We start from the raw sequence: 15,481 nt of genomic DNA, 5'->3' as shown, positions 1-15,481 counted from the left end.
TAATTAAAATTTTGGGACATTGCTTGGGGTGTGTTTGGTTAGAGGGTGCTGCAATAACACATATAGTTGTATCTATAAGTAGTTGCGACTCAAGTTATCGCATTCACATGTAATTGCAACTCAAATATTGTTGCAATACTCTAAATTTTGAGTGTGAATGCAACACCCTCATTTTTAGCATATATGAATGTTGCAACAACATTTTTGAGTTGCAGCTACATCCAACCAAACACTCATAAATGTTGTTGGAAGAACATATGGTTCCAATTACATCAATCCAAACACATAAATGATGTTATAACTATATTTGTAAACCAATTTGATAAATTAATTTAGATATAATTAATAAATAAAGATTATATTTTACGAAGGTGTCATGTCAATAATTATCTCACATGGATTACCAAATCAAATATTCAAATTGTCTCATTATCCCAATTTATCTTACTTTACAGTCTTTACTCCACTTAAAACATCTCAAAGGAATAAAGTTATCGTCTTGAGAACAATTGTTTCTGACCCCACTTGTCCCAACCAATAATCCCCCCCCCCACCCCCCCACCCCACACCCCACACACACACAAAAAAAAAAGAAAAGAAAAAAGAAAAAAGAAAAAAAGGAAAGAAAAGAAAAAGAGAAGGATTACACGTTCTTCTACTGAACTGAACCAGTATGTTTCTGTTCCGAATCATATGGCAAGAGCTTATGAACAAGTATGTTTCTGTTCCGAATCATATGGTAGGGGCTTATGAATCGTATTAAGAAGAATGGTGTATTAATTAAGATTCTTATGAACAAACAAAAAAAAATAGTGCCGAGATCACTACTATACCACAATTTTTGATTTGTTTATTGAATGGTTAGGATTTGTTTATTAGCGGGGTTCTAATGACTACCAGATTTTGAATAAATCATAACCAACCACAAGATAAATTAATGGCTAATCGGTATAGTGGTCTCTCTCTTATTTTTTTCGTAATGGAAAGGATCCAAATTCATGAACAAAATTATAATGCAGATAAATGTTTGAGCTTGCTATTAGTCCCTCAAGTTTGGATGGCATTCAGGCCCTATTATTTGGTTGTATTTAAATCTTGCACTTCACATACAACTTAAACAATGCGAACTGTAGTGCTTATTTTGTTGTGTTTCACACTCTAAATCTGCAAGCAAACAGCATACTTGTAGCACTTATTTTGCTTCTTTCACAGGTTGAGCGTCTTTTTAACAGGCCGAAACATAAACATGGACTCAAGCAACTATATCAATTTTAAAAATTTTGCTTTAAATTCATGGCCAATTGAATTCGAACAAATCTGAGTTGCTCTAATACCATCTTAAATTAAGTCTCTTTAAGCATTACACTGAAACTTCAAAGTTATGACGAGGATTGATGGTTTTCTTTTCATATTTGAACAATTCAAAAGGAAATAGTTCATAAATTTGCAGCCTATCTTGATCCATGAACTGCTAAGTTCTGGATGGTATATGGACAAAATAAATGGCCAGGCAGTGATTCACTACATGAATTTATTTTCATTTCGCAGAATCATTGTTTTTGCTGTATTAACATATAAATTACAACAGCACTTTGAATGAAGAAAAGGGCAGTTTTCCCTCATTTTATCACTGAAAATAGGATTATTGCTGCTATGATTAAATCCTCCCCCAGAAACCAAAGAAAGTTGCACAAGCAACTGCAGAATGTATAGAGATAGATAAACTACTCTAATTTTTGTTTCCAAAACGCCACCAGCTTTTCTTCTTAGATTCTGAGGTTGGCATATCTGAAGGAACAAAATGAATAAACAAAAAAAGGACATATAAAACGAAAACATCCTAAAACTCAAGAGTTAAAAGAGAAGAATAGACGAGACATGAGACTAACTGAACTTGCCTCCTTCAGGGTATATTGAGTTGTAGTGCACCTCAGCCCAAAAGCTCAAGAAAATAACTGCATTTATGCAAGAAGAAACCGGATATGGATGTATCCATAAAACTTGAATTATAATTGGTAGAAGCCGTAAGAAAGCTACCTCGCTTGGACCTCTGATCACTAGGCAGAATCTCAATGTAACAAGTATCCTTGAAAGATGTAATGACAAACATTTTGACACCATACTGCACAAGATCAAGGATGAAATGCGTCAGAAACTCTGTAGTTGTTACAGTTAAGGGCTGTTTTTTTGCCAGTATTTTCGCGGAATCCCTGCAAATTATGCTGGAAAACGAGTCCCCCATGATAAAGTCATGTCAGAGAAAATCAGTGAAACAATTCTGATGTTTGTTTCACATATTTGAGACTGGGATTACTTCGCACAATGTCGTCATAGCTTATGCGTAGAATATCCAACCGAGAAAGGGAATAAGATACATAAAGAATAGGGTAAATTTCACAAAACCCCCAAGAAGTTTGGCCCATTTATGAGATAACCCCCAAAACTTAGGGGTTCACCTGAAAATAGATTCAGAAAAATGCAAAAGTTTTGGGGGTTAGTATCATTTCAAAACTTATTGGGTATTACTTCAAATGGGCCAAGCTTCTCTGGGGGTTTTAACTCTAAAGAATAAGTAGTATCTTAGCATACAGAGTCAGCAGCAGCCTGTAGTGTAACATGGTCACCCCATTCTCCACTCCTGTTTTATAATGATAAACATATAAACGGCAGAAACAAATTAGCAAAATCCTCAAAGCTCTGTTACGTATGAAAACCTTGTGCAGGAGAAAAGAGACCATACGTAGATAGCTTTTTCAAATAGTCGGTGTAAGCCATCGGGACATATGCCTCATAGTTTTCTGGATGGGATTTAAGCTGAGAGAGTGCAAAAGAAAGTTAGCCTCAAAAGAATTATGAACATCAAACCGAATCGAAATGAAGCAAGTTAATATAGCTGTTGGCAATGATGGACAGACCTGAGTGATGACTTGCTGTCGTACAAACTTGTGGTGTTCAGGAGTGCGGTAAAATTGATCAGATAGAGCTCGAAACTGAACCAATATGCAAGAAACAATTAAGATCAGTTAACAAGAGGGAAATGTCAAAATAGTTGAAAAAAGAAGATTCTGGAGCACTTCAGGTTAGACATTTTTGATATAGGACCAAGAAGTAATGCATAAGGCAATTGCGCTGGACATATTAGCTCAAGCCAAGGAGTTTTAACATGAGTGTGTTTAAAATAACTGATGTGATAATAATATCCTCAAGCAGCATTTAGAAACCTAAGATGCACAGTTTTTCGAGGGCAAGGTTTTCTTTTATCTTGTCATGTGTAGGTGTATTAAAATGGTTAAGATTGTCTACATATTTTGAACCAATATAAGAATGATTTGATAACAATATTCTCAACCCACATTTTAAGAACAAAATATTTGGCTTTGCATTTGCCAACCAATTACATCACCTCATTGTCAAAGCAGTACTAAAAGGACTGTTTAAACTTCAACTAAACAAAAACCACTGCAACAAACCTGACAATTACCATCTCCTTGAACCTTACGCTCGACCAGGTTGTACAACTGCAATCTACAGGCAAGAAGCAATCTCAGAAGCAAAATGTAGAAATTATAAAAGAGATTAATAACTTCACATTAAGTAAGTTGTCCAGTAAATGTCATGCATCAGTGTCATGATTAACATAAAGAGTTATATAGTTGTGATTTATAGACAGAGACATAAGTGTTCTATGCTAGAGCAAACTGAAGTTTCAGACATGGCAACATAGTTCGTGTGTGGGTGCATACATGCATGTTATTTTTGTAATGTTTAATTCGTTATAACATCATCTTAAAATGAGGTGTGGAACATGCATTTTATTCACATTCTGAAGAAATTAATATATCCCGAAGTTCCCTATATAGTATATCTCATATTAGACGATTCAATCACTTGGGTGTTGCAAACTTCCCTCATTCTTCATTTTAGGGTATGGCATCCTCCTCATACTAAAACTTCATCAGAAGATGCGGGATTATAAAGGTGACCTATATGGATTTTAGGTTTAAAACCATATGCATTAATATAGGGTACCCATCACAAAGGCACAAAATTAGCCCAAATACATGATGAAAATCCTGCAATAAAAATAATTGATCAATAAATGATAGATACATCTGCCTTTTCCTAATCTTGCAGGTAAAGCTTATGAAGCTAACCCACCCTTCAAATTCCTACAGAATGTCCTATAGAAGTAATCTTCCAAAATCATGTCAAAGGTGTTTAGATGATATACAAAATATGTGCTTCTTCTGCTTAACATGAATATCTCAAATTAATATTAAAGATGAATATATGAAGTAATAATACCTGTCAAGAAGCCTCTGATGATCTGATGTGGCTTCATCAAAGGAAGGAATTTCTCCATTAATTCTTGGAACATGCTGCAGAGACCATGCGACAATTAATAAATGACACACTAACTTGAAAGGAAATTCTTTTAAAGCACAAGAAACAAATTAATAATAATAATAATGTGCAACATTAATAGCAACAATATAACAGCAGAAGAATTTTGTATGAAGGTAACATATATTAAATATCTCAGATATTTCTCTCCAAAAATAGTAAATAGGTTGCGTACGCATATCCAATATGATAAATATGCATAATATGCAGAGCTATAAATAAAAATATTTCCAGCAGAAGTAAAATCAAAGCAACATGATCAGAGAAGTTAACAAATTCAAATGTTCAATACTAAATATAATAACCATGAAATCAAATTAGTCAACTCATATCGAGAAAATATGAAAGAAAAATAAAATACAGAAGTACTTGAAGACACAAAGGATGAGATACATGTAACCATCTGTTGGTGGTAACTATAGATGGTGTACTGAAGACTAGAAGTTTCTTTATCCACATGGCTCTGAAATCATTCTAACCATTCGTATTTTGAGAAAAGGCATGATCCTTAACTTATGACAGTTAAGAAACCGACACTTACGAAGTTAGGGAGGGAGGTCATTCATATTTCATGATAGAAGCTACTGACGAAAATAGACAGAGGAATAACAGGAAAAGAGGAAATACTAATTGAAAGCTTAGATTTAATGTTAATAATCGAAGCACTTTCAGAAAAATAAAAATAATACTTTGACTCACAGGAACAGGGACCATCTGATTAAATTTGTTGCCGACTTCACCATCCAGTGTAAAAGAGTCATCATAAGGCTCTAACTCCTCCCAGTCATATAATACTTCACCTGGAGTTGAACACGAACTTAAAGACTCCACATCATCTACTACTTCCTGAATATCCTCATTCACTTGGAAAAAGGAACAATCGTATGATATCAGTAAAGGAGCAGTAGCAGGGATTAGGTATGTCCAGTTATCTAGAAGTACCTGAATAGAAATCTCTCATTGTTGGAATGAACCAGTCCTGTGTAAGAACAGATTCTTGAGTATGTTCTTCACCTTCGTTTGAAGGACTGGTAGCTTCTGCAACAGCAACTTGCGAGAATTCTTCCTGAAGAGAATGTGCTATAATCTCATCATTCTCTACAAAAATACTGTCTGCACCAAAATTACCTTCTCCTGTATAGCCCACACCATAAACGAGGGGATCATTTTGAGTATTCGAGCCACAGTAAGAAGAATCAGAAAATGGTTCGACATTAAGAATGTCGAGACCCCAGCGAAGTATCTCAGGATCTTGATAGTACATAATCATCAGCTTATGGAAAACCTTCTAGAAAAATGTCCCAGCAAAACAATAGTACCTGAAACAGCTGCAACATACTTAACTAATGAGGCCGTTGTAAATTTTAGACAAGAACATACACATCAATTTAGCTCAGAGATTTTATGACCACCTAATTATTTCCTAACAAGGTTAAAGAAGCCAAAAAATGCAGCCTTGAAAGTGCTAACAAACATCCTAGTACTCAGATAATCAACTCAAGGAAAATTTAGTATTCGGGACTTGGGATAGATTTAAATTCTGCACCTCTCTTCTCCAGAGCAACTAACATGATCGAAAATAAGAAGAGAGGCATAGGAAGCATTTAATTGTAATAAAAGAGGTCACTACGACACATTTGTTACCGACAGGTTCAACATTTAGCTCTAAATTATATATGATATTTTGCCTTTTTTTCTTAGAATCCACCTTATAATTAGGGTTAATTTACATAAACCATATTATATTTTCAATTTATATCTAAACCACCCACAAAGTTAGTTTTTCTTCCAATCGACCAGCTCCCTACGTTGCTACTAAAATTTTCCTGAAATCCTAACAATAACCTCACTTAACTTAATCTCGCGTATAAAGCACATGACCCTTCTTGTTGATGCTCTGCAAGCAAAGTGAAATCAAGTAGTTGATTGGAAGGAAAACTAACTTTGTAGGTGGTTTAGGTATAAATTAGAAGTAATTTGGATGTGTTTGGCAATCTGTTAAAAACTGGGTCATTCATTATAAACTGGTTTTGGTTTGGACCATGGGCACTGGTCCAAACTAAATCCAGTTTAAGGAGCTCTTTCGGCCTACAAAAAACTTGGGACAGCTTTGGCCCAAGTTTTTGCCAAACAAAAACGCATCTAAAAGTGGGCCGGTTTCAGTCCTCACCCAGCTTTAACAGATTGCCAAACAGGCTCTAAGGTGATTCACGTTCATCCTAAATATATGGTGGTTTCCATGAAAAAAACCCCCCCTGATATTATTATATTTATCTTTTTTTTTTCAAACAGGATGAATATTCTAGATCTAAATGGAAAATTCGCAATTAAAAACTGTGATTGCAAGTTACCACTATACTAATAGAGAATCAGAAATCGAGTGACTTTTCAGAGAATAAAAATTGTTTAGCAGATTTGTGATCACAAAGATGTTAATCCAAACAAATCTCCAGTAAAAAAAAAAAAAAAACGCCACAATGTTTTCCGTTGTGCACGGATGATCTGCAGTCTGCAGGTCAGATTTCATGGAATCGTAAATAGAAACTGATCAAGAAATAAAGGTTTACAAAGCAATCAAGAAGCAGCTAATCGTAATTAAAAGCTCGTTAGCCAAAGTTTACCGTCTGAAACTCGAGATCAAGATGGAAGCAGCTAATCGTAATTAAATGTCAATCTCCAATTAAAGAAATTGAGGATTTGAGAACTTACTTGGGTTTGAAGCAATCGAGAGAGAGAGAGAGGAAAAAAAAAATCAGTTGGAATTTCCAGAAAGTATCGCTTTCTGCGGTAGAAAAAGAGAGAGCGGCTTCGAGTGGCCACACACAGAGAGACAGAGAGACGAGAAGAGATGGAGGAATTCTCGCGGACGTCACGGGATGAATAGATTACTTACACCCCCACCCGTTCACCCGCTCACTGACAAGTGGGTCCCACGACCCTATTGGAGGGGAAGGTCCTCAGATCTCCGGCTCTGTCCTCTTGGCAGCGGGCCGTTTGCCTTGATTACCGTCGAATGGATGAATCTGGACCGTCCTTTCAGATGCAGAGGCGTACAGCAAAGATGAGAGAAGAACTCTTAAATCAGTACATAAAAAAAATTTAATTAATATACTGATTTTGGAATCTTTCACTTTTAGAAATACGAGTGTACGTGATGAGCTAAAGAATATTAACTCTTACGAGTAGTGAATGTATACAAAATATGACGCCATCCAAAGTTAGTGAAGAACTGGTATTATTTTGATACAATCTTACTTCCTTCCTCGAAGAGAATGTATACAAAATAGGACAAATTTTCAAAACCAACCCATTTGATAAACTGTTCCCAAAAAAAGTCTCATTTCAGTTTTATTTGCAAAAACCGACCTGGTTTCAGCCTCAGCGCTGAAACCAGGTCGGTTTTTGAAAAAAAGTTTCCGAAACTTCACGGGAGTTCAACTCCCGTGAAGTTTTGTTATGAGAAAAAACTTCACGGGAGTTGAACTCCCGTGAAGTTTCGTAAAGTTTTTTAGAAAAACCGACCTGGTTTCAGCGACAGTGCTGAAACCAGGTCGGTTTCTCTAAATAAATCTGAAACGGGTCGTTTTTTACAATTAGTTTATCAAATGGGTTGGTTTTGAAAATTTGTCCATACAAAATACGACGCGATCCAAAATAGTAAATTCAAAATGACAAAAGGGAAAGTTTATGACAACAATATTGTAAACAATGAACATTGAATTATGGGAAATCAAATCATCACGTGATAAGGTGTTAAGATTGGTAGTGTGGAGCTTCGGTTGTTTTAGGAGTCAAAGTCCAATTCAAGTCTCAGATTTTTTGTCTTCTTGTTTTTTTTTATTTTTATAAGTAGACTGGGGAGCCCGACATGAGATTTAGGCTAGAATTTTGACCAGCGCATGATGGACTTGACGGGAGAATCTTTTGGAGAAGGGAGATCCACAGGTTAGTGATGAACAATGCTTTTCACAAGTGAGTTTGTTCTTTCTTTGACTGGTAAATTGGCTTTGTCTAGAATTTTGGATCCACGATTTGTTTAAAATAAGCCTCTTGTTTTCTTAACTAGGCGTATGAGGATCGCATGAGGGAACTCATACGTGTAGTTTAAAATTATGGTCATCTTGCTTAGAAAACAGTAAGGGCCCGTTTGGATCGGGTATTTTGAAGAGAAAAGGAGGGGAAAGCTGCCAATTTATCAGTTTTTTTGGCAGCATTCCCTCAAAATCGCCTCTTATAGAGACGATTTTGGGGGAAAGCTGCAAAAAAACTGACAAATTAAGAGACGATTTTAAAGGAAAGCTAAGCTGCCAAAAAGCTAACAAATTGATAGCTTTCTCCCTCCTTTCCCCTTTAAAATACCCGATCCAAACAGCCCCTAAAGAGGATATCAGATTACTCAGTTCAATATGTCAAAATAAAACTATAAGGATAATATGTCAAAAACCGTGTACGAAAGGGGTTTATGTGCAATTATGAGAAAAAGTCGGTGCGCTTCTGTGCTGGTCGGTGTGTCACTTCCGGCTCCTTCACTAGATTTCTATCCAACTTGTACTTTGCAGTTCAAGAGGGGAAAATTTTGAGAAGCCTGGTTTAGAAATTTTGCCTCTGATGAACGACAACATCCAAGGAAATAATGCAACATCACATGCAATGTTGTGGAGGACGCCAAAAATCAAGGCTGTGCTCGTTAAACAAATTCACAAATCAAAGACAGAGGCTAAGCTAACCCTTTTTCTTTTGGGAGAATTTCACTTGTCTAGTTTTCTCCGTATCTTGTTCTGTCAGTTCACTGATTGAACTTAACTCTCAATCTTTTACCATTATTGTCAAAAATCCCGGTAAAAACCCGAAAAATGCAACAAATGAATCTGCTTCCTTTCTCTTTGAAACAAACAAAGTTCATATGCAACTGCAATTCGAAAGAACAGCTTTACACTTAGTTATTATCACTCATACGAACAAAATGAATATACAACATTAAGTGAGCACAACCATTTCTTTCTTTCTAGTACAAGAAATTTCATATTTCTGATCGTTAATACACAAAAAGGAACTTTTCTAACCGAAACATCCCTTCATCTCTGCTAGCTGCAAGTCTTTATGAGCTTTGGAGTCCAACCTCGCCAAACCAACTTTCTTCCATCGATTTTCAAATCCCCAATTCTTCGCTTCAAATCCAATCCCCTCTTCTTTCCTTCTTCATTATTCGCTTCTTGAGTTTGATTAGGATTGATCAATGGCGGCTGAGGAGACCCAAGCTCTGCGCTCTCAACAAGCTTATGAACCATTTCCAACACTTCACTCATCTTAGGCCTAGACCTTGGTCGTCCTACTAAACATCTATTTGCTATAGTAGAAAGTTTTGACGCGGATTTTAGAGCCTGGCGTGCATCTAGCCTTGGATCTAAGATCATACGAAACTTTTTGATGTCGGATATGTAGGGTTTCACCCATTCTAACAGCTTTTGTTCACCTCTTGGTCGGTTTCTATCTATTGGAGTACGTCCTGTGATGAGCTCGTAGAGGACTACGCCGTAGCTCCATATATCGCTCTTGGCATTGAGGTGGCCTGTTTGCATGTATTCAGGAGCAGCGTATCCGATAGTCCCCACTACCTGTTTAAATTAGCAGCCGCCAGAATTACGAGAAGAGTAAAATCATCTCTATTAACAAAACATAGATCCAAAATCGTCATCATCTACTCTTTTCTTCTGTTTTTGATCGAATTATAAAATCTTATTGTATTCATCTCATCTCTTTGAAAACTTAGACCCCGTGTAGTGTCATTCTTTGAAACTTATTACCTCTATAGTTTAATTTTGGCCGATAGACCCCCTAGATGTTCTTTTTGGGGGGTTGGATTCTTATACCCTGCGCGTAAAGAGTCGCTGAAGGTAAAAGAGTCAAGAAAATTCATCTATGAGGTCTATCCGTCAAATCAGATTTAGAAATAAAAAGTTGCAAAGGGGTCCATATGCAATTAAATTATGATAGCAAGTTAAGTCACAGTAACTTCCAAGCACAATTATGCTTTCCATATCAAACTAAATATCCTGACATGAGAGACTGCCATTTTGCTTTAAAATATACTATTGTTAAGAATTACTACAAAACTTCCAATTAAAAATGCCTTTCGAATGTTTAATTACCAACAAACTGTATTTGCATGACCTTTACTTCCTTAGGGTGATGTTTCCAAATAGATCAGTGAGGAAATAGGTCAAATAGTTACACACTTTAGCCCTACACTAATCTATAGCCAAGGAACATAAATTTGTTTTATTCTGGCATTTCTTCCAAAAACATGGAATGGTTTTAATCCAAATACTCGACTGTAAGTATATGAAATGTTGAAATGTAAAGATGATATCTATAATCATTTTTGGGGACATACTGCTGTTGAGACGTGAGATAATCCTTCCTCTGGTCCTTGCCTGGCCAAACCAAAGTCTGATAGTTTTGCATTCCACTGCTCATCCAACAGAATGTTGGATGTCTTGAAATCTCGAAAGATAATCTGAGAACATATTTAAAGGTCACTATTAAAAGTTACAAGTCATCGCGTAAGCTTTTTGAAACAATCGTAGTCTTGATAGGGACATGTCTAATCATAAAATCATAATAGTACTACCTCTTTGTTAACATAGATGGGTAGTTAAATCCTATGCTACCTCTTTTGCAAGATTCTTTCTCTACTCCATAAAGCTAATGAAAAAATTACACAAAAGTTAATCATAGGTAATGAAAGCTCATGTTGTTTCATCAAAAATTAACTTGCCAGGCAGCAACTTTTTACTGATGAGTAATAGCTTAAAAACTAAAGCACCCGTTTGAATGATAGGGAGAGTTTTTGTTCTCAATAAAAAAAAGTTAATAATAATAATGACAGTTAACTGGGGAGAGACCCCCTGCACTATCGTCCAATTGAGGGTAGACCCCCCTGTAGCTCTATTGTTGCAGAGACCCCTTGAGTGAAATACTTTTCGACTCTTTTCTCCTCGGGAGATTTATTTTGCCAAAAAACAAATTTCTGTTTCTATTGAGGGTAAAAGAGTAAAAAGAATTTCACTCAAAGGTCTATCAGCAACAATAAAACTACAAGGAGTCCATTCGGAATTGGGCAATAGTAGAGGGGATCTCCCCATAATTAACCCTAATAAGAAAGATGCAGAGGGTACCTAGTTTTGAAAATAGAACTATTAAATAAAAAGAAGATACTTACTTGAAACTCCATCTCTTCGTGCAAGTAGGTCAAACCCCGAGCAGCATCAAGAGCTACTCTCAACCTCATCGGCCATGAAAGGGTTGTAGTCGATCTACGCGACAAATGATCCAGTACACTTCTATTAGGCATGTATTCATACACAAGAAGTCTCTGAATTCCTCTTTCATCATCGTCAGCGCAATAACCCACTAATTTGACAAGATTTGGATGATCAACAATCCCAAGAACATTCACTTCTGTTAACCATTCTTTATGTCCCTGAAAGAATATATGATAATATAAACCAATTAGGGACACTAATTGTTGGAAAGACTAGCAAAGCTACATTATCATATACAAGCAAAGACCCCATAGTGCATAATTTGTTCTATCATTTATTCACAATATTTGTAAAACTTTTTCTATTTTCGATCGCTGAAGCTTTCTTATGCCATGAAGAGATACTAACAAAACATCTTCAAAGAAGTAACTTATCTCCATGAATATTAAAAGGCTCTGACTCACTAGTCACTACCCTTAATATCTATTCTCTACTATTGCCCAATTGTCCCCCTGCAGTTCTATTGTTGTGGATGGACCCCCAGTAAAATCGCCCAATTGCGGATAAACTCTGTAAGTGAAAATATTTCGCTTATTTACCGCTCAGGAGGTCTATTTGTAAAAAAAAAAAAAATCACTTTTTCTAAGGGTAAAAGAGTAACAATTTTACTCAGGGGTCTATCTGCAACAAGGGAACTACAAGGGGTTTATCCGCAATGGGGGTGATATTACACAGGGTCTATCCGCAGTAAGGTTCCATAAAGGAAGAAATCTCAAAGTTTTGCTTTACATGGTTCTACAAGATATTCCTTTAATCAGCAAGAAGTATTGAAATATCATATAAAACATTAGAACTATACACGAAAAATTGAAGCAAACTACTATTGGTAAAGGCAAACTCACCTGAAGTCCTTTGCGGTTCAATTGCTTAACGGCAATCTCAACCTTTGTATCTGGATCTTCGTTACTCCTGATTGTACCCCTATACACACAACCAAATCCACCCTCACCGACCATCAACGAACGACCAAAATTCTTCGTAGCAACCCTCAACTCTGAAAAGGTGAAGACCCGGAGATTGCTCGGCCTCTGAGAGAAGCTAGGATACTGACACTTCCCAATAGACTCAGCGCTCAAATCGGAAACGTTCTGAGAGTTGAATTCTGACCCTGATCTCCTCATATCACGATCGGTCGACGCTGTGCTATTAGATCTCGCAGACCCTGATTTCATACTATGGGGTTCTTCTTTCTTCTCACCATTTGAAAACTGAAAGCACTTCATCGCTCCTCTCTGAAAGAAATCTATAGAGGATGAGGCCATAGAAAGAATAGAGACCGTCAAAATTTTCGAAGTCGCAATTTTCAAATGACTCAAATTACCTTCCTATGGCTAACAAACTGAATTTGTCTCCCTCAAAATTCCTACAAGATTGGAAAACCAAAATAGGTAAGCTCTTAGGTTGCTTCTAGAAAATCCATGACTTCCATAAATAAAGTAGTTTCTACACGTTAATAAACATAAAGTCTATTATTCAAGTAAAAAAATTGAGTAGAGAGAAAGGTGATGTAATTATGCAAACAAACATTATTTATTGAATCTTAGACGCAGTCCTAGTCAATTACCTCCAAAGGAAGTTTTGCACTTATTTTTTTAGGAGGGAAATGACCCAATCGAATCATTCAAGTAAATTTTATTCCATAATGAAATTTAATGACTTAGTATAGAGCAAATCTACAATATAAAAAGCACCGGGCATGAAAATACATCATGAGAATAATTCAATCTAGATGATGCAAAAGAAAAGGAAAAGCTCAGTTCATAGCTCTGATCTAATATAATTCTCGGTATGCTACAATATAGAAACCAACATTTATGAAATAGGATCATGAGAAAATTTCAATTTGCAGAAGATGAAGTAACACAAAAGCTCGGTCTTTGAAGAAATTCAGGCTTGGATCTAACTATGAGGCTATTTCCCGCAAAACCCACAAATACTTTCCAATCAATTTGAAGAACAAGGCTGAAAATTTCCTCAAATTCCCAAATATAAGCCCATAAAACCGCAGTGTGATAATAAAAAAAAAAAACCCCACCTTTCTGAAGGGGACACGCAATCCTCTCACAAAAGAGAAAATTCACCTCACCGACTAACTTATTTGTCAATTTGCAAGAAAACCCATATCAATTACTAGGCTGCAAATTTTTTCCCCATTAAGAAAACATGTTATTTCCGAAAGGAAGCAACCAAGGAATTCAATCATGGTTGAATGGAAAAAATAAAAAATATTAAAAAAAAACCTTTTTCGACAGAATCAGAACTAACCCTTCGAAGAGAGTTTGCAGGCAAAATCAAAAACCAACCGCGGATCAAAAGAGGGAGCTACAATGGGGATTTCATGACGAAAATCAAAAGCAAGACTCCTTCGTAAGTCAAGTCGGGGCAGCTGGCTTCTTTGTAGCTTCACCCACTAAAGTAGAGAGAGAGAGAGAGAGACTAATAGCGAAGCAGACGGAGACTTTTCAAAAGAGTACAGAAACAAAACTCAAATTTATTATGCAAGTGGACTCCAACTTTTATCAAATAGTTCGGATCTGCGGCTGAGTGGACCCGACCCGATAGCAGGCAAATCTAAGCCTCAAAAGTCTCATAATTAAAACACGGAGATTTTTATGAACACGTAGAGGCCTGTCCGCAACGAGGTAACTCTCTCAGGGGTTTATCTGTTACAATAGAATTCCACACAGGGGGTCTATTTGCAACAATATAACTCTTTCAGGAGGCGTACGGGGTAGTAAATTCAGTATCTAGTTCCATTATTTCTATTCACCATTCTTTTTTTTAGCGACACGGCCCAATCCAACACAAAATATTAAATAATATTTAATTATATAAAATTAAGACAGGTGACAGCCGGCCACAAATTCATCTCATGAGAGAACTGAAGCGAATACATGAAAAATGGGCAGAAAACAGTTCGTATTTTCAGCGCTCGACCGCGAGTGGCGCGGCGATCGACCGTAAATGTGCACGGGATTAATTTTTCACGGTCGATCGTGATTGGTACGGCGGTCGACCAACCCTGTAATGTTTTTTCAGTCTCTATCGTTCTGTCCGGTCGACCGCACGTGTCTCTGCGGTCGACCGCGAGTCGGGTTGGGCCTGAATTTGGTTTCCTCTTCGCATTGGGTTTGTGTTTTGATATAAATTGAAACACGATTTTTTAAGGTTTCTAATCAGAGATTTGTGAGTATTCCGAATACTTTGAGAGGGATAACTTGTGAGCAAGTTGAGAGATTTGGTTTAGGGTTTGTGTGAGTGGTTTTGTGAGATTGTAGCCCTCTGTACTCTCCTTGATTTAGTGGAATCTCCTCATCCTCTCCCCGTGAACGTAGGCAAATTGCCGAACCACGTATATCTCTGTGTTTGGTTTGATTTATCGTATTTGGATTGAATTGTGCTCATGTGTGGTTGGTTCTCTTCTCCCGTGATTACAGATTCATTTGGTGTGCGAGCACACTTCCACATAAACGCGTAACAATTGATATCAGAGCACAACAAGAACTTGCGAAGCCTAGGTCTAATATTTTCATGGAATCTGCCTTGATTTTGAATGGGGTACCACGAAGCAATATTTGTTGTGAGATGTGTGACTGAGGTAATTCTGGATTAGACTAGTTAGCATATTATCGTTATTTTTTGTTGGTTTGGGGCGTGACATTTATTATCAGAGGGAACGTCTAGGTGGAGAGATTTTGCACGTAACTTCTGCTTTAAAGCCAAGTGAGCCGGAAAAAATCTCGTCCTAGATA

At 36.7% G+C, this 15,481-nt stretch overlaps 2 protein-coding genes across 5 annotated transcripts; both read right to left on the bottom strand.

Moving 5' to 3' along the window:
- Nucleotides 1,515-7,256, bottom strand: LOC109850456. 2 transcript variants are annotated; one of them, XM_020420479.1, is made up of 11 exons: nt 7,114-7,256; nt 5,347-5,732; nt 5,104-5,267; nt 4,306-4,379; nt 3,471-3,525; nt 2,916-2,990; nt 2,741-2,814; nt 2,590-2,638; nt 2,038-2,122; nt 1,899-1,955; nt 1,515-1,788 (listed from the first exon to the last, which is right to left on the bottom strand). In XM_020420479.1, exons 2-11 carry the CDS (start codon nt 5,672-5,674, stop codon nt 1,730-1,732), a joined length of 1,020 nt encoding a protein of 339 aa, XP_020276068.1. In that variant the 5' UTR covers nt 5,675-5,732; nt 7,114-7,256; the 3' UTR covers nt 1,515-1,729. The 2 variants fall into 2 exon arrangements, with proteins under 2 accessions (XP_020276068.1, XP_020276073.1); XM_020420484.1 differs by lacking the exon at nt 7,114-7,256 and adding an exon at nt 7,026-7,093.
- Nucleotides 9,190-14,171, bottom strand: LOC109850437 (probable serine/threonine-protein kinase PBL19). 3 transcript variants are annotated; one of them, XM_020420464.1, is made up of 6 exons: nt 13,970-14,171; nt 13,051-13,092; nt 12,572-12,961; nt 11,627-11,887; nt 10,799-10,921; nt 9,190-10,019 (listed from the first exon to the last, which is right to left on the bottom strand). In XM_020420464.1, the coding sequence occupies exons 3-6, from the start codon at nt 12,950-12,952 to the stop codon at nt 9,489-9,491; spliced, it is 1,296 nt and encodes a 431-aa protein (XP_020276053.1). In that variant the 5' UTR covers nt 12,953-12,961; nt 13,051-13,092; nt 13,970-14,171; the 3' UTR covers nt 9,190-9,488. The 3 variants fall into 3 exon arrangements, with proteins under 3 accessions (XP_020276053.1, XP_020276044.1, XP_020276060.1); XM_020420455.1 differs by having other exon boundaries at nt 13,995-14,170; XM_020420471.1 differs by lacking the exon at nt 13,970-14,171 and adding an exon at nt 13,540-13,750.

This window comes from Asparagus officinalis, chromosome 1 (assembly GCF_001876935.1).
Source record: "Asparagus officinalis chromosome 1, Aspof.V1, whole genome shotgun sequence".
NCBI lineage: Eukaryota > Viridiplantae > Streptophyta > Magnoliopsida > Asparagales > Asparagaceae > Asparagus > Asparagus officinalis.
This window is presented reverse-complemented; position numbering and strand designations above follow the sequence as displayed.